This window comes from Condylura cristata, unplaced genomic scaffold, assembly GCF_000260355.1.
Source record: "Condylura cristata isolate star-nosed mole 26May11 unplaced genomic scaffold, ConCri1.0 scaffold00003, whole genome shotgun sequence".
Lineage (NCBI taxonomy): Eukaryota > Metazoa > Chordata > Mammalia > Eulipotyphla > Talpidae > Condylura > Condylura cristata.
Window position 1 is genome coordinate 32,666,604 of NW_004567104.1, and position 27,282 is coordinate 32,693,885.

At 48.3% G+C, this 27,282-nt stretch overlaps 1 protein-coding gene across 1 annotated transcript in view; it reads left to right on the top strand.

The window, feature by feature from the left end:
- Window positions 1-27,282, top strand: part of SEMA5B (sema domain, seven thrombospondin repeats (type 1 and type 1-like), transmembrane domain (TM) and short cytoplasmic domain, (semaphorin) 5B) — a 105,283-nt gene that overhangs the window by 66,482 nt on the left and 11,519 nt on the right. The window contains exons 2-10 of the mRNA XM_012730461.1: window positions 715-905; window positions 6,685-6,784; window positions 11,601-11,646; window positions 21,317-21,379; window positions 21,705-21,803; window positions 22,442-22,655; window positions 23,339-23,624; window positions 25,851-25,986; window positions 27,041-27,248. Coding sequence (XP_012585915.1) covers window positions 764-905; window positions 6,685-6,784; window positions 11,601-11,646; window positions 21,317-21,379; window positions 21,705-21,803; window positions 22,442-22,655; window positions 23,339-23,624; window positions 25,851-25,986; window positions 27,041-27,248 — 1,294 coding nt within the window. The 5' untranslated portion in view covers window positions 715-763. The remainder of the gene's footprint in view (window positions 1-714; window positions 906-6,684; window positions 6,785-11,600; window positions 11,647-21,316; window positions 21,380-21,704; window positions 21,804-22,441; window positions 22,656-23,338; window positions 23,625-25,850; window positions 25,987-27,040; window positions 27,249-27,282) is intronic.

Sequence of the window (27,282 nt, forward strand, 5' to 3'; positions counted from 1 at the left end):
TTGGTCTTTTTCTTTTTGATTCCCAGGAGATCTTTATATATTAGGAATATTAATCGCTTGCCTGTGATATGATGACAAGTATTTTTTTCCAGCCTTTACTTTCTGATTTTGATTGATAGGGTTGTGTGCAAGGACACAGGCATACACAAGCACTTGGAGGAAGGGGTACAGGCGTACAGTAGTTTGTGATTTTTAGCTACTTAAGTTTATCAATGTTTTCTTTAATAACTTCTGTGTTTTGAGTCATGGTTCCTACAAGTTTACCAAAAAATTATACCCACATTTTCTTCTAGTATATTTGTGGTTTTTAGTCTTAACATTTAAATTTTTTTATCAGTTGGAATTTTTCCTAGTATTAGTTGTCAATTATGGATCCAAATTGATCAGTTTACAAATGGCTAACCTCATGTACTAGTTCCACTTATTAAAGTCTTTTAGATACCACCTTTGTCATTAAAACTAATTTTGAGTCATTTGGGATCGTAATAGAAAAAGCTCTATAATTTGTCAGTTTTGTCCAAAGTACTATTACAAGGGGGAAATTAGCTTTCAAGAGATGATCTATCACTCTGCATTCCTAGAGCGCAGTAAACACTAAATAACATGATTTTTAAACAAACAAAAAGCCCATGGGGCCATTGACAATCATGAGGAAATTGGGAGAAATTGGCATTGCTAAGGGAGCACATGGTGAGGCTGAGTGTATTTTTGCAGGTCTTCTCCCAACCTGCCTCCTGGAACTGTGACTGCAGAGAGACCCAACATGGTGTTCCTGGGACCCCTGGCTGCCACCTTGTTGCCACCCAGCCTCACACTTCTGGTTCTCCACCTCACCAGCTCACAGGATGTCGACAGTGAGCAGCAGCTGTGCACCCTGAGGGAACACCCCACCGTGGCCTTTGCAGGTGAGCGCTGCTTCCCACTTGGTCCTCTTTTTACAATGACTGTGTCTTGAAGGTTGGTTTCAGTGGAGGCTCTCTGGCTGTTGGGAGTCCAGGGATGTTACACTCAAATAGGGTGTGGAGAATTTTCCTTTGGAGATAGATATAAAAAGAATGGGAAGCCAGGCCCTCCTTGGTGGTGCAGCGGGTTAAAGCACGACACTGAGAAGCTAAAGCCACTTCAGTATAAGTTCGATCCCCACATGGCACAGCAGACCTCTCTTGACCCACCTGCTGCTCCCCTCAGCAGTGTGCTTTGTTGATCTGCCTGTTCTGCTCCCCACTCTGTCTCTGATGAATCTTCTCACCGCCCCTGCACCTCTAAGCCTATACCCTGGTTCTGTGTGCATAAATAAATAAATATTTAAAAAAAAAAAAAGGAATGGGAAGTTATGGGCTGGAAGGGTCTGATTTTAGTCTCCAGACAATTTATTTAGGCCTCTCATTCTTCTATGCCTGAGGGAGGCAGGGGTCTTTCTCTAGGATTCCTTTGCCTTTAGGGACTGGCCATGGACTCATTGGTAAGCTCAGCTCTAGGCTCCTGAAAGCATGAACTTTGGCTTCTCTCAGAAGAAGAATGAAGATGATCCACATTAGGAAGAGAGCCTGGAGTAGTCTGGAAAACTTCCTTCTGCTTCTAACAGCTACAAGGATGCCCATTTGGGGATCCTAGGAACCCCCAGGGAAGTGACCAATCAGGAAAGCAGCTTCCAAATTGGGACTTGGGAATTGCTCTACAGACTCAGGGGTTCCTTAAGTTCTCACAAAGATTTCCAACACTAGTATGTTTATCTGATGATCCTCTACAAAACACAGACACTGGGGCATCCCTGGTGTTTTCTTGTGATTCTTTAGCCAATTTGGGGGATCATTGGTGGTGTTAAGATCATATTAATCCATCACTTCCATGGCAACCCACACTGGGACCTGCAGATACAGCGTCAGATGTCCCCCGATTCATAAGTATAATAAGCACTGTCATAATTTCCTCCTCTCAGTCACCCTGGTAGGGAGGCACCTTCTTTTACAAATCGGAGGAATGAGACTAGAGATTGAAAGACCAGTCAGAGCCAGGCCTCGGCATGTTTCCTGACTCCCATCCAATGCTCCCTCCCACTTCCCAGGGCAGAGAGACAGAGAGACAGTGCTCTACCCTCTGGGGTCCTGTGATGGAACCAGTATCTTGGATTACATACAACCAGTGGAGGAGGGCAAGGTGGAAACGGAGCCCAAACAGAAATCCAGGGGGTCTGAGACCTGCATGAGATTTGAGGAGTGAGAGTAGTAGTATGAATAGGATTTGGGGGCTGGGAAAGGGGGGTGCTAAGGGCTTTTTAGAGATGCAGGATTCCCAGCTGCAGACTGGCTCCCTTCTCAGGGAGGAGGGTTTCCAGCTGTCTTCTCGGAGCTGTCTGTTCTGAGCTGGGATCTAAGGCTTTGAAGGCTTAAGTGGATTAAAGTAAATTAGCAATGTCCTTAAGCCTACAAAATGAGCGCACATCCTCAGACTTCTGATGACTCCCGGAGAGCTGGTGGCTGCCACTGAAGGCGAGGACTAAGTGGGGGACAGAGGAGTGAGATTCTGAGGACTGTTCTCACTTGGGGGTCCCTGTGGCCGCTCCCATTGAAACATTTCCTCTCGGGATTGGCCAGGGTGCTACGGGGCTGGTGATCCTGGGAACAGGGACAAATGGAAGGAGAGCAGGCATCCCCTGTCCCCTGGCCAGCTAGGTCTTTACTGAAGCAAATTGCAGATGGGAAGGTCTTTGGAGGTAAGAGATGCGTTCCTTGAGTGCCTGGCTCCCTTCCCACCATTTTTCATTTGTGAAGTGTTAGAAACTGACTTTCCATCTTACCCTCTTTCAGAGTAGAGAAATGAAGCTGAGATTCACATGGACAGTTGATGTAGTGTGACTAAAGGGTCCCCTTATCTCTGGCAAGTGGAGGTGGCCTGTCAATCCTACATGGACAACATCACCTCTATTTTTACTCCCTAGTCCCATCGGTCCCCACTTGCCCCATCACCCCCCTTCTAACAATTTGGGGTTTTTACGATTTATTGATTTATGCTTACAGAACTGGGGTACAGGCCAGAGGTGTGGTGGATGAGAGGCTTCACCAGAGACAGAGTGGGGAGCATAACAGGCAGATGGACAAAGCACACTGCTGAGGAGAGCAGCGGGCGGGTCAGGAGAGGTCTGCCACGCCATGTGGGTCAGCTCCCTGGCTGGGGATCTAACTGGTGCTGCAGTGGCTTCAGAGAGCTTCATAATGCAGTGCTTTAACCCCATGTGCCACTAGGGAGAGCCCCAATTTGGGGTTTCCTAAACTTTCTCCAAACTTTTGTATTTTTAAATGAGTTTTAGAAGATTTTTATTATTATTTTGTAGAAGAAGGGGAGTAGGCGAGAGATGCTTGGGTGAGAGGATTCACCAGAGACAGAATAGGCAGATCCACTGAGATACACTGCTGAGGGGAGCAGCGGCGAGGCAGGAGAGGTGTGCTGCACAGTGTGGGTCAGCTCCCTGGCAGGAAATTGAATTCAGGCCTTAGAGGTGATAGTGCTGAGCTTTAACCACTAGGCCACCAGGGAGGCTCCCTTTCTCCAAGCTTTTATTGGACCTTGTTGACCTAGTCACAAAGATGGATGCTGTGGGATTCAAGTGGGAAAGAGTTTCTACTGAGTACTCAAACCTCTCTTGCTGTTCCCTAAATGTCACTCCTGTTGGTCCCCAGTCCCCTTGTCACAGAACTTGATGGGTCCTTTGGCACTTCTGAGCACACATGAGGACCTCAGCTTTCGCTGGGAGACTGACAGTGTTCTGGCTGACAAGAAGTCGTCCCCATCCAAAGCGCCAAACCCCAGCTTCCAGGAGCCCCTCAGATGTTGTGTTAAATGTCTCACTGATCTGTAGGCTTCCACCCTGGTAGCTGTGCCTTCCCCTCTCCCCTGACACCTAACTGATCTGCGAAAAAGCCCCTCATACCCTAGAGGTGCCGCCGCTTGCACAATCTGGCAGACAGTTTCCTGTTTTGTAAGGTTAAATTTTCTCCTGTGAGTGTCTTTTAAGGGCCACTTGTGTTTCTCTTTGGCCTGCACGTTTTTTTTTGTTTTTTTTTTTTGTTTTTTTTTTGCCACAACATGGCCTTGCTAGGTGGCAGGGAGAAAGCAGTCTAGCGTTAACACTGGCGGTGGTTAATCCACAAGGTGGGTAATTGAATTGGCCATAATTAAAATCACAGGCTCGTCATGGTGAATGTCATTTTTCTCCGAAAGTCGCCATCCAAACCCTTCGCTGTGCGGTACTCAGACGTGCTCGGTGTTTTAAAGACAGCCTTCCCTCTGGTCCTATTTGCCTGTTTAATAAGAGGAACCTGGCTCCCTTCCCCAGAAGGCTCCCCTAGGATCACTGTGCCTCACCCCTCAGAGTCTCTACCCACTCCAGCTTGCCTGACTCTCACTCCCAGTAGCCCCTTCCCCTGGCCCCTGTCAGTCACAGAATGTGGGCGGGGCCATGACCCTCCACTCCCTCATCCCCAGGTCCCTATTGTTGTTCTAGTTCTATCCTGCTTTCCCTCCCCCTCTCTCCCTCCCCAAGAAAGGCACTGAGTTAAGATTGAGCTAAGAAGTCCCCAGTGGAGTTTTCCAGCTTTGCTGTATCCTTGGCCCCTGTTCAGTAGCCCACGTTTGAAATGCCTCTGTTGGAAAGGAAGGAGGGAATTAAAATGTGACCTGGTTACTACTGTTGGTTAACAGCCTGTCTGATGGAGACAGCAGCAAACCCCTCATCCGTCACCTGCCTTTCCACCCACGTCCCCACCCCATCCCCTCCACACACAGAAAGCAGACATGAGCACTTTCAGAGTGACAACAACATGCAGTATGGAAGAACAGAGGGTTGAGAGGATGTGGAACAAAATAAGGTCAGGGTGGCAAATTTATAATCCAGGAAGACTTCCTGGAGGAGCAGGACTCTTGGCTTAGTCTTAAGGTAGAATAATATTTAGCCAGGATTTCTGAGAGTGGCCTTGAAGTCAGCTAAAAACACAACCTACCCCACTCAAGATCCTCCCTTTATACAATATTGCCCAAATGCCACTGCAAATGCAAGACAATTCTTGCCAACCCATGGTCACCTGCTGAGGGCAGAGGCAACCCCAAAGGGCTTGTTTCATTTTGCTGCAGAATTTCTTCCTCTTTTTTTTAAATCATGCATATCACAGTTTTTTGAAAAACATCCAACTCACAAAACCTCCAGTTCTCCAGGGAGCGATTAAGTGTTTGCCTGTCGTGCAGAAATGAAGGGCTGCTTTTACTCTGTAGTGGAGGGATAATGAGCGATGATTTATTTCCCTTGGATTACAACACACAGGCACACGCACGCGCGCACATGCACACACACACGCACTCGCCTTCCTCTCTGAGTCTCTGTGAACCAGTTGCTAAGGCACTACAGAGAGAAAGCATCGGACCTCAGTACCCTGTCATCTTTAACCCTAGCAATATGCAAGTTCCTTTGCCTCACAGCTCCCTGGAAGTGGTACAGTTTTCTCCCATCCATGAGACAGAGCTGAGGGAGTGAGTCCTATTAAGGACTGTGGATCAAGATGGGAGAAGGTCTCCAGAGGGAGAGGAAAAGTCAGCTGATCACTGCTCCGAGGGTGCCCTCCCCAGACGTCACCTCGCCCACCGGAGGGCTTCCTACTACTCTACTGCTCAATCCCCATGAAAGGCTGTGACTTTGGTTGGGAAGAACCTTCTTTAGAGACACAGAATTGGACTCTAGCCACCTCTGTTTCCCCCACTTGTAGAGCCTTGTCCAAGAACCTGATTCTCTTGTACAGAGGGAATTGAAGGTTATTCATATATTTATTCACACACTGCCAGGTATGGGGGCGGGGGCTAGAGATCCAAGAAGCAAGGTCTTTCCTGCCCCCAAACTACTGGACTAGATACTCAGTGTGGTTGTGGCTCTGATGGCAGTCAATTAGAGGGAAATGTGGGAATGCTTTTCCCTGACTTTGGGGGGTCAGGGGTGACTTCTTGAAGGTAGCAGGATGGGGATGAACTGGAACTGTTCCATGAGAGAGAACAGAAGTACAAAGGTTTGCAGGCTCCTGCAATGTTTCAGTTCTAGTTTAGTGAAGTGCAGTGGTTAGTTTAGAGTGGGTGAGTAAAGACTTTGAGAAGGCATATAATAGATGAGGCATCATTATTTCAGTGGATCACAAGATCATTAATGTGCCAAGCATTCTACTTGACAGTGGGGCCAGAACCCAAAACCTGCTCAGGAGTTGGGACTTCTGGTGGCAACTGGGAATGATTAAAGAGCTGGAGAGTGACATAATCAGATTTTCACTTTACAAAGGTCATTTGGGTTGCCTTGTGGAAAAGGGACTGGAGGGGCAGGAATGGGAGCCAGGCCAGTTCGAAGGCTGTTGGCACCAGTCCAGGCAAGAAATGATGCTGAATAGAGGAAAAAAAGGAAAAAAAGGACAATTGGCCACTGAGGTTTTGGGGGTGTCAGGGGGATTACAGGTTTCCCTTTGGGCAGGTGGTGGGGCTGAGGGGGGTGGAGTCATCTGAACTGTCCCCCAGATGGCTTCTCACAGAGCTAGACAGAGTCACCCAGATCCCTGAGTCCCCCTGCCTCACCACAAGCTGACTTCACCAACCCCAGGTTGGTGCCGCTGGGAGTCCCGGGGCTAACAGTAACCAGGTGGTTGCCTCTCCCTCTACCAGACCTGAAGCCGTGGGTCTCTAACTTCACCTATCCTGGAGCCCGAGATTTCTCCCAGCTTGCTCTTGATCCCTCCAGGAACCAGCTCATCGTGGGAGCCAGGTAACGACGTGCAGGAGGGTTGGGACCAGAAGTATGGTGATCAGAAATGGGGGGAGGTAATCTGTGATGAACCCCCTGGGTAGACCTTTACCTTGGGCCCTGTTCCTCTCTGCTAGGTGGTCTCTCTGGATGGCTGTCCTCTACAGAAGGGGGCAGGGGTTAGAGTGGACATTTAGATGGCCATAGCTGAGCAAGTCACATAGCTCAGTGGCTAGCAGATATTGAGAGAGGCTTGCTGGCCACCTCCTACCCCAGGCCCTGGAAGCTATGGCCATCTGCCAGTTCCTGAGAGCTCCATGCAGAGAAAGTGCCCAGGGGCCCCCTGCTGGCCAGCTGCTCACCTGCACCCTGGATGCCAGCATAGGCTGTGTGCTTCTCTTCCTTGTTCATTGCCCCTTTCCGTTGGCCCCACTGTTCAGGTGGTAATTCAACAGATCCTGCACACCAGGGAGTGCTTGTGGAAACTTGATGGGGAGGTCTAAGAGTAAATCATTCTCCTAAAACCATAGACTGTCAACTCTGGTAAGAAAGGAAGCTTAGAAGCAGACTCACTTAGAAGTGAGTCTCAAAAAGTGGTCCCTGGGAGCTTTCTAGGAATGCAGTTTCTTGGGCTCCACCTACACTTGCTGAATCAGAAACTCTGGGGGTGAGGCACACCCAGGTCTGGACATCCAATTTTCCTTGGTTTAAACATGAAGAGGCAGGGAAGAGGTGACTTCCCAAATCACTGAGCCAGATAAGAGGATGGGGACGAGTTCTCCTCGAGCCTGCAAGCGTTATTGCTGCTAGTGAGACTGTTACCTGCAAGTAAGTGCACTGGTGTTTTTCAGACACTCCACCCCAGCGCCTCTGGCTCAGTGGATCTGCAGGATCGCCCTGATGGTGGGCACCCCCAGGTTATGCTGTGTAACTGACCATCTGACCCCTGGGCTTTCCTCAGTATCCACACTCCCTCATTGGTGGTATGAAAAAAAGGCACTTCAGTAGCAGAACTCTGGACTCAGAGCCAATGAGCTGATCCTAGGTGATCTGGATCTCTGAGCCTCAGTTTCCTCATCTGTAAAGTCTGAATTACAGTCTCTGTGCTGCCACCATCACAAGGCTGCTGTGAAGTGGGGCTAAAAAAAAGCATTCCGTTTTAAAATAAAAAATTAGTTTGTATCAGCAATATAGTCTAACATCCAAAAGATAAAGCTGAAAACCAGGACCCCCCATCCACCCCAAGAAAGGCCCCTCCCTGGAGCCATGACCTCCCGGAGGTTATAATCTGTACATATGCAAGTACATATGAGTATGGACTCTATGTTCCCAGCAGAGAAAGTCACTGTTGAGAGAAATGATCCAGAGATAGCCAGCCAGCCCGTAACCTTCACCCAGTTTCCCTCATCTTGTAACATCTTGCTTAGGGCTCATACGTTACCACCAGGGAGCTGGCACTGAGCCCGTCTTATTCCAATTCCACCAGTTATATGTATATGTGTATTTTAAAAAGCTGCTCTGGGCCCTCCCTGGTGGTGCAACAGGTTTGGATGCAGCCCTGCAAGCTGGCGGCACCAAGCACTTCAGTGAGAGTTCGATCCCCAGCCCCGGAGGTGACCCACATGGCACACCAGACCTCTCCTGACCTGCCCGCTGTTCCCCTCAGCAGAGTGCTTCGTCCATCTGCCTGTTCTGCTCCCCACTCTGTCACTGGTGAATCCTGTCACCACTCCTGCACCTCAGGCCTGTACCCCAGTTCTGTATGCATAAATAAATAAATCTTTTTTTTAAAGTTGCTCTGAACCCCTGGAAGCATTCTGAAAGCTGCCGTCCATTCTGTACCTGCCACATGCCAGGCATTAACTTATGTACCAAATATATAGTAAAACATCTAAACCACATAGTAAATGTAGCCCATCAGGCCTGTAATAAATCATCTAATCTTCAGACTATCCCAGGAAGTAGGTTCTGTGATCATCTGCATTTGATGGACCGAGAAAATGAAACTCAGGTTAAGTCACCTGCCTGGAATTCTACTGCTCCTCTGGATCCACCTGGGCACTACCCACACAAGTGGCCGCTTACCTTTTCCTGGGTTCAGCCTGGCTCTGCTCTCAGATGAACAGGGGAAAACCAGGCAGGGTCTTGGTGCCTTTCACCCCTTACAGTGAACGAAGCTGCTCCCCGCTTCTTCTTTCTCCCTTTGTCTAGGTCATTTTCCTTCTTCTTTCTCTTCTGCATGACATTCCCCTCCCTCCCCACTCACCTCCCACCCCCCACCCCCGTCTTTGTGAATCCCTGGGCCTCTAGAATTGAGGCCAGGGAAGTTTTTTATTCCTTATACTCCTCCTTGTTCCATAAAGGATGTAGGGCAGGTTAGACTATAGAGATTTCTCTCTGTTCTCCATCTCCCAGAGGAGCAGAGAGTAGTGTAGTGATGAATGATTTTTGATGGGATAAAAGTGAATAAACTGATGCAATGTTTCCCCTAATTTTTTAAAGCTGTGAGCAGATGCCTGTGTTACCTGCACAGACAGCTGGAGAGGAGCCATAAGCTGGAGCCCATCTGTCCCTAGGCCGGGGGGCTGGGGAGGCATTGCTAGGATTTAGGGAGGGATGAAGCAGGGAGTGGGAGGAATCTCATAGGCTTGGAACCAAGGTCCCCAGTGAGGCCCCTCCAGCCCCAGGACAGCAGAGAAGCTGAGTGGGCTCTGGGCCTGGAGCCAGAGCTGGGAAAGCGAAGTCCCCCAGCCTAAGGTGTCTCCGCAGGCCCTTGGATTCTCCAGCTGGGCCCTTCCTGATTCTACCCAATCTACAATCTTTCCTCTCATCTCAGCGTAGATGAGGTAGGCCAGAACTTTCTAAAGCAAGTACTCCCAAAAGCTTCAGGAACCAAAAATGAAAGGAAGAAAGAATATTGTTGGGGGGAAATAAGACTTTACATCTGCTTGACATTAATAAAGCCCTTTTAACATGCACCCCTGTCTCTGAGGCCTTGTGAAATAAGGAAGAGATTGTTTCTCCATTTTACAATTCCGACGCTTAGGCTCTCAGAAAGCCCCTGGCCCCAGACAGTGGCTGAGCGGAATTCCCTGTCTGTGCCGTGCCATGTGCTCTGGCTTCAGCCACTAGACCCTGCAGTCACTTTGTGTGACCTGCTGACCTACTGGTCCTGCCACACTCTGATCTGAGCCTGCAGCTCCAGAGTCGGTGCAGAGCAGTGCCAGCAGTCATGACGCTGTGGGTGTTCAGTACCAATGGGTCATGGTAGTTCTAGCATCCACGTTGTTAAAGAGGTTTTTTAAAAAATATTTTTTCTTAGAGTGGTTTTAGGTTCATAGCAAACTTAATGGGAAAGTACAGAAATTCTCCCTTATCGTTTCTACCCGACTCATGCATGGCCTCCCCCATAGTTACCACCCCCCCCCCCAGAGTGGTCTGTGTGTTACAGCCTATACCTTGACATGCAATTATCTCCCCAAGGCCATAGTTGACGTTATGGTTCACCCTTGGTTCTACACATTCTATAGGTCTGAACAAATGTATAGTTGCCTAGCCACCATCATGCTCTCATACTCGCAGTATTTGAGTATTTTTGCTGCCCTAACTGCTTAACACTTCTGTCCCTGAACCCCTGGAACCCACTGGTCTTTTTACTGTCTTCATCGTTTTTGCCTTTTCTGGAACGTTCTATAGTTGGAATCATACAGTGTGTCACCTTTTACTTTGGCTAGTGATAGGCAGTTCAGGTTTCTCCATGTCTCTTTATGGCTTGATTGCTCATTTCCTTTTAGCATTGAATTCTTTTCCACTGTCTAGATCACCAGAACTTATTTATTCATTCATCAACTAAAGAAAATCTTGGTTGCTTCCAAGTTTTGGCAATGACCAACAAGATTGCTATAAACATGTGTACAGGTTTTTGTGTGGACATCAGCTTCCTTATTTGTTTTTGGTTTTTTTTTTAAGATTTATTTATTTATGCATACAGATCTGGGGTGCAGGCCACAGGTGCAGGGGCAGTGAGAGGATTCACCAGAGACAGAGTGGGGAGCATAATGGACAAGTTGACAAGTAGATTGCTGAGGGGAGCAGCGGGCAGGTCAGGAGAAGTCTGCTGTGCCAGGTGGGTCACCTCTGGGGCTGAGGCTCAAACTCGCACCGAAGCAGCTGTGCTTTAACCTGTTGAGTCACCAGGGAGGGCCATTTAAGGTTTTTGAGCTGCAGGCTGATGGCCTGAAAAGTATTTGAGCAAGATGAGGCTGGCTGTGGTGTGCTGGTTAGGCCACGAGGGGAAGGGGCCCCGAGGTGGTCCACGCCGGTGGCCAGGGAAAGGTCGCATCCAGCATCTCAGACTGCAGCAGGAACCTTAGAAGATGAGAACACAGATTGGACACCAGGGCACAAGGTGTGGAGCCAGGAGACATGGCCGGACTGTTTGAGGAAGGGAAGTGGTCAGGGTAGTTGCCAGGGAAGAAAGAAGTTAGTTCATCTGGGTCTTTGCAAGAGCTCCATGGTTGGGAAAGGACTTGCTGGCCAGATGGAGAGAAGAGACATTGCGGGCTTCGAGAATATACTAACGTGGGTCAATTCCAACTCCTTCACATACTTACCTCTGTGACTTAGACCATTTATCCAACCTGCTTCCTCATCTAGAAAACTGAGTTGCCTCTTTCCACCTGGGGGTTGCTGTGAAGATTAAATATGCTGCGATGGGGGCAAAGTTCTTCCAGGGGGTCACCCTCAGCTGGCCCCAGTCTTGGAGCCCATTGGCGGGAGCCTCAGGGACATGGCTACAGATCCAGCTTGACTTGCAATCTTCATTTCTGTTTCACAGGAACTACCTCTTCAGACTCAGCCTGGCCAATGTCTCCCTACTTCAGGTACATCTCCTCCCCTTCACCCTCTCCCCTTGTCTCTTCTCTGCTCCCTTTCCTTCTCTCCTTCCCTTTCCCTTCCTTTCTCTAGTATTTGGGAACTGGGGCCGGGGCAGCATAACAAGAGTCAGAATTCAGTCCTTAGGGTTGCAAACAGGAGCCCTTTTCACTGGCTGTGATGCACCCTGGCTTTCAAGGTAGTGCCGGGAAGATATTTGGGAGATGGGTGTTGCTGTGCCAGGTTTTGAGTTTCCCAAAGGCCACCAAGGAGCCGATTCTGATAGGGTCTTTATTGCAAGCTCGAGCTTGGGCTCCCAACATGTAGTAATGCAGCAGTTGAAGTTGAGAGCCCTGAGCTCAGGGCAGGGAGGGTTTTTATTACAGAAGAGGAGAGATTTAGCCCAGCAGAGGGGAGTTTTTGCTCAGCAGTACATTGATTGATGGACATTGAACAAAGTTATCTTGTCTTAACCCGGTTGATCTATGCATGTTAGATGTGACCTTCACTACTCGGCCCGCATACCTTAGGACATCTGGCTTTTTTTCTGATATGTACTGGTTACTTGCCTACTTGCTAGTTGGCTGTTGCTATGGGATGAGCAAGATTAGGACATTTACAGTTAAACTCGGCCTTGGCGCCTTGTTGATAACCAAAACTTAGGCCTGGTTGGTTCAGAAGCATTCTAAAGCCTGCATGGCGTCAGTTTGGTCTTTCAGGTGTGACATATTTGGGAGATGGGTGTGACCACATAAACCCGGTGGCATACACAGGACATCTGTGTAAGACAGCTGCAAAGGGAGAAGAGGGCACCAGAACCAGGGGGGTGGCCTGTCCCTGTTCATTGGAAACTGAGGGTTTCCTAAGATGCAGGATTTTTAGTGCTAAAACCAGTACGGTGCAGCACTCTGGAATGACTGGTCATTCGAAATCCACAGAAGGATCTCTGAGTTTGGGCCTGGAGAGAAAGGGTATCGTGGTTCCTGTCTTAGCCTGACCTGAGAGATCCCATTCTAATTCAGCATTTTCACTGAACTGTGATTGATTTATTATCAGCTGCCAAGAAGGACTCCCCAAGCATAATTCCCTAAGTGCTCTGAGAGGTATTTTAATGGAACTCCTTGATCCAGAACATATCGCAGATTGAGAAACAGATGCCAAACTATCTTTGCAGAATCCAAACATTCTGGATAAAGGAAGGCCATCTCTTCTGTGAAGGGAGAACCTTGGTTCCTATGACATTGAGCACTTACCATATACTAGTCTTGAGCTGGGGACAAAAGGGTTGTAAGAAAAGCCCTGGCTTAAAGCAAAAGCTGATGACTAAAGCTATAACCTAATTAGATAGTCAAGCACTGGGCTATTTGGTAGAACCTTTCCTGCAATGGGCAGTTGAGAAAAGGGAGACCTCCTTGATGAGCTGGCGTGACACTCTGGCCTTGTTTTTTCAAGGTACACTTGATACAATGTCCCCAGGGCCATTGCAGTTGGGGTCATCCATTTCCTACAAGGAAATGCCATTCTTCCACCTCTCTGACCATCTATCCTTCTCTCCATAACTCAGCCAGCCATCCTGCACATGCAGCCACCTAATCGCCCAATAAACATATAATAAATATCTACTAAAGGCCAGGGCCAGCCCTGACCTAGCAGTAAGCATTTGAGGTCCAAAGGTGAATGAAGCTCTGTCTTGCTTTAAAGAGTAAGAATCTAAGCGATCATGTGTGATTCCCTTTCTGGGATGGGAACCATGTGACATGTTTCTGGGACCTAATCTGAAACAGACCCTCCAGCTAGATGACTGAGGCCTGGAGTTTGGTTCTTCCAGCTCTGTACTGGCTTGGTCTATCATGTTGTATTAGCCCCATAACTGGTGGTTGGGCCAGGGGCTCAGCTTCAGGGGATCGCTGAAGGGCCCTGCAAACTACTCAGGGTAGGAGTTCAGCCTGATTTTCCATGACAGAACCAAGAAGAAAAATAAATACATTTCATGTCCACTATGGGGGTGAGGAGTACATCTCACAGAGGGGAGAGGGAAGAGGGGAGAGACTTTGGAGTGGACTATTCGATGACTGGTCACTAGTCAAGTGGCAGAACTCTGCCTCCTGTCCTCTGGCCGATCATCTGTTCTGGAGAGAAACCCTGATTTTTGACTACAAAAACAAGCCCAGCTTCAGCAAAAACTCTGGGCTTTAGTTCCTGTTCAGGGGCTTGCAGCCCTTGATATCTGCTCTCGGATGCTGCTCAAGCAACCAAGTGCTGAGAAACCTTTGTCCACGGGAGGAAGCAGGGCCATCACCTCTCCCTCCCAGCTTCTTTTATTCTCCATACTGCCTGAGGGTGTGCTGTTCTAACTCTCCATTACAGCTAACTGATCCTCTCACTCGGCCCCAGGGTATGATTTAACCAAACTTAAAACTCTGTGCTTTATTGATGATTTTAATAATTAACATCCTTTAAAGAAAACTCTCAGTGCAAATAGTTTATGCAAACCAGTGTCCATTAAAAGGACTTCCAAGTACCCAGCCCCTATTAAACAATTTATGTAAACTACCGTTCCTTAAGGAAAATTTAAATACTCAGCTCCTTCCCAATTCTCTAAGCAAAAATGGCAAAGTGAATGTGGAGTGTGAGAATGAATGTCATTGTGTGTGCAGGTGTGTGTATGCACATCCTTGCTGGGGCGGAACAGAAATCATATCAGCTCACCCGTGATAGTTATTTATCAATGTAATTTAATACCTTGGTTTTGAGGACGAAAAGGTGGCGGTGGCCCAAGAGGACAGTGTGATAAACTAACTTGGGTCTGGCAATTAGGAGCTCTTGAGTGATCTTTACCAGAGCAGTTCCAGGGGATGACATGGCTGGAGGCCTAATTGCAGTGGATTTGTTACAGGGCACCCCAGTGTGAACTGGGGTTACCTATATGTGGGTTCTCACCCACGCGTTTAAGATTTAGATTTAATCGTACTGTGGACACACACAAAAAGGTTTGATAATGGATTTATTTACAAGGAGAAAGGTAAAGGAACAATCCAGGGAAAAAGAGAAATACAAGCTAACTAGAATGTCCTACCAGTTCTGCTGACTTGGACTCCGCCAGCACGCTGAAAACTGAAGGAGAGCCAAGCGACCAGGCACGAACCACCAGGCCAAAAGAGCCCCCAGAGCCCACATGTGTGGTTTTATCTGGCTGGCTGCTCAGCTCCGCCTTCACGTCCCAGCTGCTTCTTCTTGGTATTGATGGGATTTGTAGTTCTGGGAGTGGGAGCGGAGTCCATGAAACCTTTATCTGTTACAATTCCCCCCTTTTGATTTCCATACCACCATATCTATGGTGGCACAGATTTTAAGGTGCAGTCAGTCACCAACATTGTCTGGGAGGAAAAGAGCACAATCAAAATCAATATAAACACTGCCATAGTCAACCTTCCTACAGGTCTCTCACCCACAGGTCTTTCAACCAACTCAGGGCCAAGAAACTAGCACGGTTTCTTCATCACATGCTCGCTGTTCCATGTGTCTCCTTCTGGCTCTCCATCCTGCTTCCTTCTCCTCAGATTCCTTCTCTTCTCTTTTCTCTGCTCAGCTCCACCTTCCTACTGGGTGGGGCAGGGAACCTGGAACTTCCCTTTTCCCTGTTACAGCTTCCAGATATCCTGCAAGTGCAGAAAGGAGGGCTGTCTTGCTCAGGTACATGAAAAGTCTTCTGGGGCTTTGCGCCTGGGAGATGCTGATTCCTGAGCCCTAGTCTCGCATTCTCTAAGCTAGAGTTGCTGAGTGGTGAACTTGATGCTCAGAAGATATTTTGAGGTCCAGCCATTGTCTTTAGTACCTAGAGGAGTTGTTGAGTCTACAAAGAGATTATCCAGTTCTTAGCTGCCCACCGTGAGTGACTATGACTCAAGATTGTCATTCTGGAATTTCTGAGATAACCTTAGTTTAGAAGATTATACTAGCAGATTGACCTTACATGTCTACCTCCACTCCATTACCTGACCCCCACAAAAGGACAGCAAGAAAATTTTAAAGGTATGGATTTATAATGACAGAACACAAAAGATGTCAGTGGAGAAGGTATTAAACACATGAGAAAATGGAAAGTGGATGAATTAGCAGAGCAGAAACAAATGACAGAGGGAGATATAGCGGAGAAGCAACCCCTTAGAAGAACTCAGAAATCGGTGTCAGTCATTGTGGAATGTGAGGATGAGGTTCAAGGCTAAAATGAGAAATGGTTGAAATTCTTTCAGTTGAGAGGTTGGAACCTAGCTTCCTGTCCCATTCCATATTGCAGCCCCTTCCTCTACTTTATGTAGAAAAGGAGACTAAAACCCTTTCTCCAGAGACACAACTGGTAAGGAAGGGCCCAGAGACCTCAGGAAAGGGAAAAAGCTGAGTATGGGACCAAGATAATGTTTCTCTGCTTTCTCTATGCAGCTTATTTATGGAAGAAATCTGGTCATTTCTCCTTTAACATTTCCCACAGTCTGGATTTTGTTGACTGTGTTACTGACCTAACCAGGTCACAACACTTGCATTTTGGAAAGCCAGATTATGAACCGTGAAATTGTTTCCACAAAAGAAGCTTTTTATTAGTGAGTGGCGCCACATCAGGAGAATAACCGTTACTATTTTCTTTCAAGTGGCAAGTGAAGGAAAAGTATATATGAAAGAAAGAATGTGAGGATGTGTTAGATGAGGTGACGGTTTCTTTTTTCTCAGGTCTGGAGGGCACTAGACGTTGTAGGGGCATTCAGCACAGGAACATCAGTGACCTTCTTGGAATAGTTGTTCTCTTCTGTGTTATCAGTTTTAAAATGAGCCTGGGTATTTGCCAGGCACTGGTTTGATGAGCACACTTAGAAGGAACAAACCATCTCGTGAAGCATTAAGCCATTCTGGACAATGGCCCCGAGGAATGCGGTGAAGTGCATTAAACTAAACGGCAACGTAAAGCATAGGAAGGAGTCATGTCAACCAAAACTATAATCCAGATGGTATAACTTAATATGCTCTTCTGTTCCCTGGATCATCTCTAAATTTATTGTTAGAACGAAGGACTTTATTCGCTTTAGATTCCAGCAAGATTATTTCATAGGTGTTAATTGAGAAAGATCAAAACAAACATGCGAACAGAATGAGAGGAGCTATAGAAAACAATGCCAAGAAGTATAAGAAAACATTTTAAAGCATTAATTGGAAAAGCCAACTAGAGTCTTCTGAGATTAAAATAGATTTTGTTTATAAAACAATAAGTTAAAAATATGGAAATTGACAATGTGATTGATAGTAAAAACTGAATTGAAGGATTGGAAAATAAAGTTGAAGAAAATCTCCCAGAAATTAATATGACAAAAAAGAAATGAAAAACAGAGGAGAAATAGAAAACTAGAAGATCGATGCACAGAGACAAGCAGTGGGTTGAATTAATAAAAGTTGCAAAAAAAAAAAAAAAGAACAGAATTAAAGATGAAATAACAAGAACATTTGTCAAAGCAGAGGATGAATTTTCACTTTGAAAGGACTAACTGAGCTCCCCCAAAAAGACCTGGACTGAGACGCATCCGTGTGAAGTTCATGATTAAAGAGAACAAGTTTATAGAGGCTAAAGAAAAAGGATGGGGAATGCAGACATGCAGCTGATGACATTTTAGTCACCACATCACTATCAGTGGTCTCTAAATAGAACCAGGCTATGCTACCTGGCCTTAGAGTCACACAATGATGAAATTGCCCAGTGATGCATTTTTTACATGTATTCCCCTCATTCAGCAGCACTAGACTATAAGAAGTACATCAGACCTCTTAATAGCAGTACTGGAATTTAAAAGACAGTGGAGGGATAAATATCATCCAGATTCTGAGTTAGAAACTAGAATTATATGTCAAAACTATAAATCAAGTGTGAAGCTAGAGTGAAGCAGATATGCAAGATTTTCAAAAATTGATCCCCATGGCACTTTTCTTAGGAAAACTCTAAAAATGCATTGTGCCCCAAAAAGCAGTTAAATCAAGAAAGAGGTAAACAAGGGATTCAGCAAATGGGAAGACAGAAAATAAGTCCCCAGGTTAACAACCAAGCAGGAGGCCTCAAGGCCAGCCAATCCATACTGGGGCAGGAGGCTGAGGCTGGATATTGGGCTTGAGAGACGATGGGGATTAAAAGATTATCTGAATCATTTCTGTGTACAGTTGGCAAAAGATACTGAGAAAGATTTGTCAGACTTCTAAGTGTTTCGGGGGGATTTAGTAACAGGTACACAAGCCGCTTAGTAATTGCTACACTAGCAATTGAAGAAAATCAAAGCCATGGACAGTTGCTCAGTTCAGGAAAAAGAAGAAGCAGGTCAAGAAAGAAACCAGTGTCGGTGGTATAGTGGTGAGCACAGCTGCCTTCTGAGAGAGGAAACCTTGTCTGAATAGGTGTATTTCATTAATTCTCAGGGACACGTGTTCTCACATTTCAGTGAGACTGAAATCAGGCCACATCTTTTCGTCACAGTCAGACAGCACTGGTCCAACGGAGTTGTCACCGCCAATGTAGGCACCACCTTGCTCACTGTTTCTGGTGTTCTGACCCAACAGCATTTCATCCCACCTGGCATTTTGGGCTCCATGAAAAGGAATATGAATTCTGGCTTGTTAGAAAACCTTCTGTGGATTCTGGTAAGATCAACACAGTACTGGCCTCCAAATTTGTAAAATGGGGTCAATAGCTTGGAAGAAAATTCTGGAGACCAGATAGAATATTCTATATAAACTGTGGGATTACTGCTACCTGAGATGGTTCCAAAAAATGATACTCTAAAATAAACAAAAAATAATCACAAGCAAATAGAAAAGTGAGTCTAGCAGAGATGAACTCTAAATTCAAAAAATGTTTAAGGGTACTAACTCAGTTTTACTTACATTATTTTGGATGGAAATATTGATATGTCATAAAAGTGTCAAATAAGAGCATTTCTTATAAGTTTACATTAAAATGTAAATAATAAAGCAGTTTGACAAAATGTTTTCTTTAGGCGCTCGTATTATAATCGCTGGTATCTTTTATTGGAGGGTAATTGACATATGACATTAGTTTCAGGTGTGCAGTATCATGATTCAAAATCTGTATATATTGCAAAGTGATCAGATGGTATCTTACATTCGGTGAAATCAGGGGTACTAGTTGGCAGCAGTAGACAATTTTTACATATTCATAATATGTAAATTTAACCCATAGCTTAAAATATTAAATAATTACATATAAATGTTAAATAATTAATATTGCATGATTGTAATGAGCGGACAGGGAGAGAGGAAATGTGTGTGTGTTGGGGTTAGGAGAATGGGGAAAGTCTTCAGCTCCATGACAGGAAAGGCCTGAGAATGATGCATATGTTTGGGAAACTGGGAAAAACACACATTTCCCCGGTGCCTCCCAATTTTCCCCCATACCCTGCACCACACACCCAGAAAAACAGCTGAAACTATCCCTTGGGAATAGGGTTGGCGTATGGAGAAATGGGTTGCTAGGATTTTTTTTAAACAATTTCTCTCATACTATTTAGTTTCTTCAACTGTACATCATTACTTTGACAAAAGTACTTTTTACAAGAAAATAAAAATAAATAAAATGCCTCAGAGAAGCTCATTTTGTGCTGTAATCATTATAAATATACATATTCTTTTCAGGCCATATGTTCTAACTTTTGGTTTGAGAAATCTTTCCTGCGAGAAGCTGCAGGATGTAGCAGAGCTGAGCTCTGGTGTTTGCATCTTGGGTTTGTTGCTTGCTGGCCTTACGACCATGGGAAAATTGCTCAACCTCTCTGAGCTTCATTTTCTCACCTGTAAAATGGGCAAACGGCTAAGTGTTTCTCTAACTGTGGTGAGGGTCAGAGAGGTGGCCGAGTGTCCGCACCATGCCTGTCCTGGTGTCCAGCACCATGTGGCTTTATCGGACTCCTTTGCCTTGTACATACCTGCCCCCCACCCCCGTGGCTCCCACACCCCCTTATGAACAAGGCTGAACCGTCCAATATGCCCCCCTACTCTGAAACTCCTAAAGCCCCCCTGCAGCTGCCACAGTCGGGCATCTGCAGTTTTGGGGGTCTTTGCTCTTTTCTTCCCTGGTAGCCGTAAGATTTCTTGTTTATGAGATCTTTTTTCCTCACATCAGGCATAGTCTGGGAGCCAGGGGGTCCTGTGTATGACCTATTATTTCTGTGCAGAAGACCCAGTGGCTCTGTGATCAGTGCAGAGACCACTCACCCAACTCCAAGTTCTGGGAGCAGAGGCAGAAGCTCCTGGCCTGGCCTGCAGGATAACCCAGCCTGCTCCAGGGCCTAGTGACCAGCTCATCAGCAACTCCTAACTCCTGGGGCCGCACAAGTCAGCCCCGCCCTCTGCCCCTAAGCACCTGCCTATGGCTGCCCATGCCTAGAAAGCCAAGAGCCACACTGCTGCTCCCTCCCAGATGCCTTTCTCCCCTCCCACACTGGCTCCTACTGCTATGCTGGTGGCCACCTCACCCTGAAGGGCCTTTGCTAGAAATTTAAAAGATAGGAGTAGGGGCTCTCCCTCACCCTCATTTGGAAGGAGCTGTTTGCTGAGGGTCTCCCCCAGGACAGGTAGACAGTTCATGTATGTACAAAAATATTAATGAGTCATGTGCCAGGGCTGGTGACACAGCTTGGAGGTGAAGAGTGTCACTGCTCCCTCTGGCTGCTCTTCCGAGGGTAGGAGGGATGACAGAGAGGAGAGACAGAGTGAAGGGGATGGTGGGGTCCAGATGGGGAACACCCTCTCCTAATGGTAATGTCCTCTGGGTCCCTGAATGGAAGCTGTGCCCCACCCCCCACCCCGACCCATTGGGTCTTCTGCACAGAATAATGGAGCCCCTGCCAGACTCAGGACCCCACTGGCTCCCAGACTGTGCCTGATGTGAGCACGAATAGTGCTCCAAGGAAAGTCTGAAATCCTGCAGACAGTGCAATAAAGAACAAAAAACACAGTAAGCACAGGACCCCACCATCCCCATCACTTCTGTCTCTGGCCTCTGCCATCCCTCCTACCCTCTGAAGGGCAGCTGGAGGGAGCAGTGACACCCTTCACCTGCAGGCAATGTCAACAGCCCTGGCACAAAAGCGCAGTGGGTTCTGATCCCCCTCTATCACCCACCTGCAGCAAGTCACACAAACCCGGGTCTCCTAATCTGCTAAGAAAAAAAAAAAAAATTACTTCACAGGATTGTAATGAGAAAATTTAGTAGGTCTCCTGTGTCTAAGGTTTGCAAATCTGGTTTTTCCTCCCTGCCTGCCACACATCTTGGGGACATATGACACATAACAGGGGCATATTTCCTGTCTCCCACTCAGAGGCTGGGGTGGGAGAGAAGGTCCCTTGGCCACTTCCAACTCCCTGGCTTACCTGGGAAAAGAGGGTGTGGGGAGGGCCTGCGGGGCTGTAAGAAGATGGTGCCATGTGCATGTGTGCAGGGAGGAGGAGCTGTTAGTCAGGCGTCTCTGACCCATCATGACGGGGAGGGTGTTAGGCCGAGGGGGTGTGCATTAGGCAGGGAGATCTGACAGCCCTCTGCAAGGAATGTGTCCTCCCCGCTCCCGGCACTGCAGACCCTGGCTGCTGCTCGGTGAGGGGGCAGACAATGAGGTCTGTGTGTTCCTCCCACAGGCCACAGAGTGGTCCTCCAACGAGGACACGCGCCGCTCCTGCCAAAGCAAAGGGAAGACCGAGGTATGTGGCCTGGGCAGTCCAGCTGGCCAGGAGCTGGCCGCAGGCTGTGATCTCAGGGATGGAGGAGCATCTGTGGGCACGAGGCCCAGGTGGAAGGCAGGAGGTTCCAGCGCATGTGGGAATGCAGGGTTCACATCTGAAGGGACAGTGACCAGAGGTGCGTGTGGAGGGGCTGTCCCAGGAGCAGCCTGGACATGGAGCAGGGCAGACCTGGAGCGGAGGGAAGTGTTTGTGAATATTCGCAGGCTTCCATGGTGCAGTGAGGAAAGACACCCAGCACCCACCCCGAGAGCTGCCCCTCTATTGCTTTCCTGTCTTGCCTCAGGAGGAGTGTCAGAACTACGTGAGAGTCCTGATTGTCGCCGGCCGGAAGGTGTTCCTGTGTGGGACCAATGCCTTCTCCCCAGTGTGTTCAAGCAGACAGGTGGGGGCCGGGGCTGGCAGGAGACCAGAGGGGGGTTGCCTAGAGTTCTGTCCTCCAGGCACACAGCCTCGGGTTGAGGTGGTCGAATTAAGCAAATAGGCGAATGAAAACAAAAAAAAGATGCCCAGTTACAGCTGATTTTCAGATAAACAACACATGATATACTTATATATTTACTTATATTGTATTTGTTTACTGTGTTAACGTTGGTTTAGGACACTGTGTTTTAGAAGTACAGGTTCCTGGCTCTTCAGATGTATGTTCCCATACCATACTCAACAACAAATGACTTTTAGCATAAGTATATCTGATGCAAATTGGGACATACTTATACTAAAAGATTATTCATTGAAATTCAGTTTATCTGGGCCTCCTTTACTTTGTCATTCAGCCTTACCTTGAAGGGTCCTGAGTGGGGGAACAGGAGCCAGAGGCTGATGGAGCTCCTGATACAACCTCCCTCCTCCATGATGGCTGCTCCTCAGAGCCACTCTGGGATGGTCAGTGACGAGGTGGAAAATGAAGATAGGGAGAGGCCCGGTGAGACCGGACGCCGTGGGAAACAACACTCTGGGATGGGAAGAACACATAGCTCTCGGGACTCAGGGGTAAATCTCCCTCATGTCCCAATGTCCCAGGTGGGGAACCTCAGCCGGACTATGGAGAAGATCAACGGCGTGGCCCGCTGCCCGTACGACCCACGCCACAACTCCACGGCTGTCATCTCCTCCCAGGGGGAGCTCTACGCGGCCACCGTCATCGACTTCTCAGGGCGGGACCCCGCCATCTACCGCAGCCTGGGCCGTGGGCCGCCACTGCGCACTGCTCAGTATAACTCCAAGTGGCTCAATGGTAAGGAGGCCCAGCCTTGGGGTGGGGGCTCCCCTGCTTCTGACTTTGCCCACCCTGACCCCTCATCAGTCCTTTCTGCTTCACTTCATTGAGAGGTCTAGAGTGGAGCAGATGTTTGCCCTGGAGCCAGAGAATGCCGGAGATGGACTCTGGAAGAAATCATAAATGCCATAAAGACCCAAACAGATGGAGGGCAGCCTAGGAGGGAAGGGGAGGAGGAGGTATTAGGAGAAAAAGGCTGTGGGAAAGAAGAGATAGGAGAAGGGTGGTATGAGTGTCCTGTCTCTTAAGATTGAATCCCTGCTCCTCCACTAACAAGCTGTGTGTCCTTGAGCAAGTCCTTAACCTCTCTGTGCCGCGTGTTCTCATCTATAATATGGAGAAAATCGTGGTACTTACCTCACAGGTTGTTATGAGGATCAAATGGGTTAATTCACATAAAGTACTAATCCTAGAGTCTGATACATGGTGAACGCTCAGCAGTTCACATTAACTACTGTTATAATTGCACTTTGGATCGGAGGTGGGAGCAGAGTCCCCAGGGCACCATATAATTGCACTTTGGATTGGAGGTGCCTCATACTTGTGGCGGCATTAAGCTATCATCTGGGAAAAATTCCTCCCAACTCTGCCCCCTTCCTCTTGATGATCTGATCCACCCCCTGCTCCTTCTCTGCCCCCAGAACCAAACTTCGTGGCAGCGTATGACATTGGGCTGTTTGCCTACTTCTTCCTGCGGGAGAACGCGGTGGAGCATGACTGTGGGCGCACTGTGTATTCTCGGGTGGCCCGCGTGTGCAAGAACGACGTGGGAGGCCGTTTCCTGCTGGAGGACACGTGGACCACGTTCATGAAAGCCCGGCTCAACTGCTCGCGCCCGGGCGAGGTCCCCTTCTACTACAACGAGCTGCAGAGTGCCTTCCACCTGCCCGAGCAGGACCTCATCTACGGGGTCTTCACCACCAACGTGTGAGTCCCCACCCTCTGCCACCCTCCCCGTGATATCCGGGTCATGCCCAGACCTGGCCTCCCAGCCTGCTGGGCTCAGGCATGTCTGTCTCTTGGCCCTCGTTTCACTTTCTGTAAAATGAGAACGCTGTGTGTGCACCAGGCAGATTAGAACCTTGTGACTTGCTGCCCCTGGAGTGGTAAGCTCTTGGGTTGCTGTGATGCACCAGTGCAGGTCAGAGTGAAAGGAGCTGGATTATGGCTCCATGAAGGAAGAACCTTCAAAAACCAGAGTGAAGCAGCTGGCTTCAGATAGGCGATGGCTGTCCCCAGCGGGTCAAGCAGCAGCCCATCAGGGAGGCCTAGAGGGGTGTTTTCCTTTCTGCCAACCCCAGGACTCTTGATCCTGCTAAATCTAGCCAGCAGAGTTTTCTGGCAAGCCTGACTGCCCTGGAAAACACTGGCTGGGAGTTAGAGCCCCTCTGTTTCCTTGGTATGAAAATCATGAGTGCTCCTCCCACTGCCTCCCTCTAGGTAAAGTCTGGCCCAATTGGGTGATTCTTCTATAGACAATTCTGAGTGGGCAGCAGAGACCAAGGAAGCGTTTGTTGTACAGGAAGCTGAACAGAGTTTTTTGTAAGAACATCAGAATGTGCAAGCTGTTGGTTGGCATTCAGTGACCTTAGGGCCCAGGTTTAGGCACTGGACAAAGGCCGACTCAGCTAGAGGAAAGGTGTTCTGAGGGGATGGACAAGAATGAAAGACAGGCTGGGGACAGAGAGCAGAGAGGCCATCCGAGCCAGGGGACAGACGTGCAGCACAGTCCACACAGGCCAGGGGCTGACACCCAGGACCTTATGACCAGCCATGAGTTCAGCACCAGAACATGTGTACCCATGAGCAAAAGGAGGAGCCGCTGCAGAGCATCAAGGGAAAATAACACTATTATTATGGAGGTAAATAGGTTGTTTATTGTGTGTCTTCTCCATGCCAGGTGCTTACTGTGGTGGGGTGCCGAAGGGGAGCACCAATGAATAAGAGCAGACCTGGACCTGCCCTTAAAGGACTAACAATCTAAGCAGGGTAGTTATGAAATGCCCAGTTTTAGCTGTGATAAGTGCTGCAAAAAGAAAGAGAAGTGTACAGGGAAACCTCTGACAGTATAGAGAGGGTGTTGATCAGGGAAGGCTTCCTGTAGGAAGTGATATCTACAGAATGAATAGAAATAAACTAGGGAAGAGGAGCAACCTGCTCCCAGGGAACAATGCGTTCAAATGTTTAAGGAATAAGCAGAGACCAGCATGCAGCAACCTGGAACATGAAGAGGGAAAAGACTTGAGAAGAGGCAGGTAGAGAGGATTAAGCCCAGAAGGCCTTGCAGACTGCCTTCAAGGTTTTGATCTTTATCTTAAGAGCAAAGAAAAGGTTCTGAAGGGTTTGAAGCAGGCCAGCAACCAGCTGGGATGTGCATTTTGAAACGCTCACCCCGCCTGTGTGTGGAGAATGGATTAGAGAAGACTAGACAGGCTTCAGGGCACCAGCCAGGAGGATGGTGCAGCATCTGGAGGAGACGAAGGAAGATGCGGAGGCCAGGCGGAGGGGGAGAGAAAGGGACATATTTGGGAGTGACGAAACTCAGAAGGGAACTGGAGCCAACTGTATGGTGTGACTGTCTCCGTGAACTGTTCACATCAGGCTCAGAAATGTTTGATTCCTTGACTGAAAAGGATCTTCCAGTTCCTGTGGTGTAGAATGTGATGGGCTGTGGCATATACAGGGGTTTGATAAACAGCTTCTCAAAAAAGAAAAAAGGTTAAACAAAACAGAATGGAATGGAATGAACATATCAGAATCTAATGTATTTCGTAAAAGCACTGTTTCATGGAAACTCACTGCAGACGTGTGTGCAGGCATGCCTCTGTGTTATGCTGACTTGTGATATAAAATGTACTTCTTAAGTAGACCATGAACCAAAATATTCGAAAACCACTGACCTTGCTTTACCCTCATGGAGCAGGGAAGAGGATGTGCACGCAGCACAGAAGGGCTACTTGTGCTTCTCACCAGTGGGTCTTTCTGTCCTAGAGGGTTCCCAGAGTGTGGGGACCAGGTCTTCTCCGTCTGTGACACCCCAGCACATGGCTCCTCACTGGTGCTTAATAAGCCTTGGAGCGGGACCCCAGCTAGCTGTAGGGGAGGGTGCCTACCTACAGGGAGGGCGGCATCCCCCCATATCTTGCCTTTCAGAAATAGCATCGCAGCTTCTGCTGTCTGCGCCTTCAACCTCAGTGCCATCTCCCGGGCTTTCAATGGCCCGTTTCGCTACCAGGAGAACCCCAGGGCTGCCTGGCTCCCCATCGCCAACCCCACCCCCAATTTCCAGGTACAGCTTCACTTCTCCTTTCCTCCTTCTCCGGACTACCAGCCACAAGCTGAATTCTATGTTCCCTAAGAGGGTGGTGACATCTAAGGCTGTGGTGTGAGAAGGGGAGTGGAGTGGGGCACAGAAGTCCGCACTCTCTGAGTCACCTCTAAATTTGACCCCATCGCTCCAGGGAGGCAGGGGGGCGGGAACTCAGTTCTAGCCAGTGCAGGGGAGCAGGACAGCACACATGAGCTCCTGGCCAGAACTCAGGGGCTGTAGCTAAAGTTTGCGTGCAGTCTACCCAGTGTGGGTACTAATGTTGGAAGGGTTCCTGGGTCCTAGGTGTGGTGGGGACACAGCCATGGGTGGTGTGAGCATCCCCAGTGCTGTGATGGAGCAGGGAAAGAGCCTATGGGCAAAGGAAGTCTACATCCATCCAACTGCCTGCACAGGAGGGGCATTCTGGAGTAGTAACGATTTCAGGCTTTGAGGCCTGGTAATAGTGACCAAGAGATCTGGGACAAGTCACCCAATCTCCTTGAGTCTCTTTTTCCTTGTCTGTCACGTAGGGATAATATTGTCAATCACAGGTAATATCCCATGGTTGATATGCACCAACACCACACCTGGAATATATGTAGTAGGTGCTCAATTAATGGCAGTTGCGTTTCAGCTTTGATGAAAGGGCATAAGAACTTTGAGCTGGTAGGGATGAGGAGAGGGCGGTCAAGGCTTGGCCCAGCATGGGGACGGTACACAGCAGTGCACGAAGTCCACACTCCAGTGAACTGGGTTTTTGGATAATCCAGTTCCCTTTGCATATCCCCTTCCTCCTCTCCAGCCCCACCAGATCCTTCCTCTCCCATGGCACCCCCCAAAGAGGTATTTCTCCCTAAAAGGGGGCTCAGGATGTATTTCTCCCTAAAAGGGGGATGCAATAGGGATGTTGGCAGTGGTCACCAGATAAGGAATCTAGTCTGCCCCAGGCTACCTGGGTAACAATTGAAGAAGGGGTGCAGGGGATGGTGGCAGCCCCGTGACAGTGCACCTACAAACTGCCTCCCCGTGGCAGTGCGGCACTCTGCCTGAGGTGGGCCCCAATGAGAACCTGACGGAGCGCAGCCTGCAAGATGCTCAACGCTTGTTCCTGATGAGTGAGGCCGTGCAGCCGGTGACCCCCGAGCCCTGTGTCACCCAGGACAGCGTGCGCTTCTCACACCTCGTGGTGGACCTGGTGCAGGCCAAGGACACGCTCTACCACGTGCTGTATATTGGTACCGGTGAGTCCGCCCAGTCCAGCAGGAGCTTGGGGGG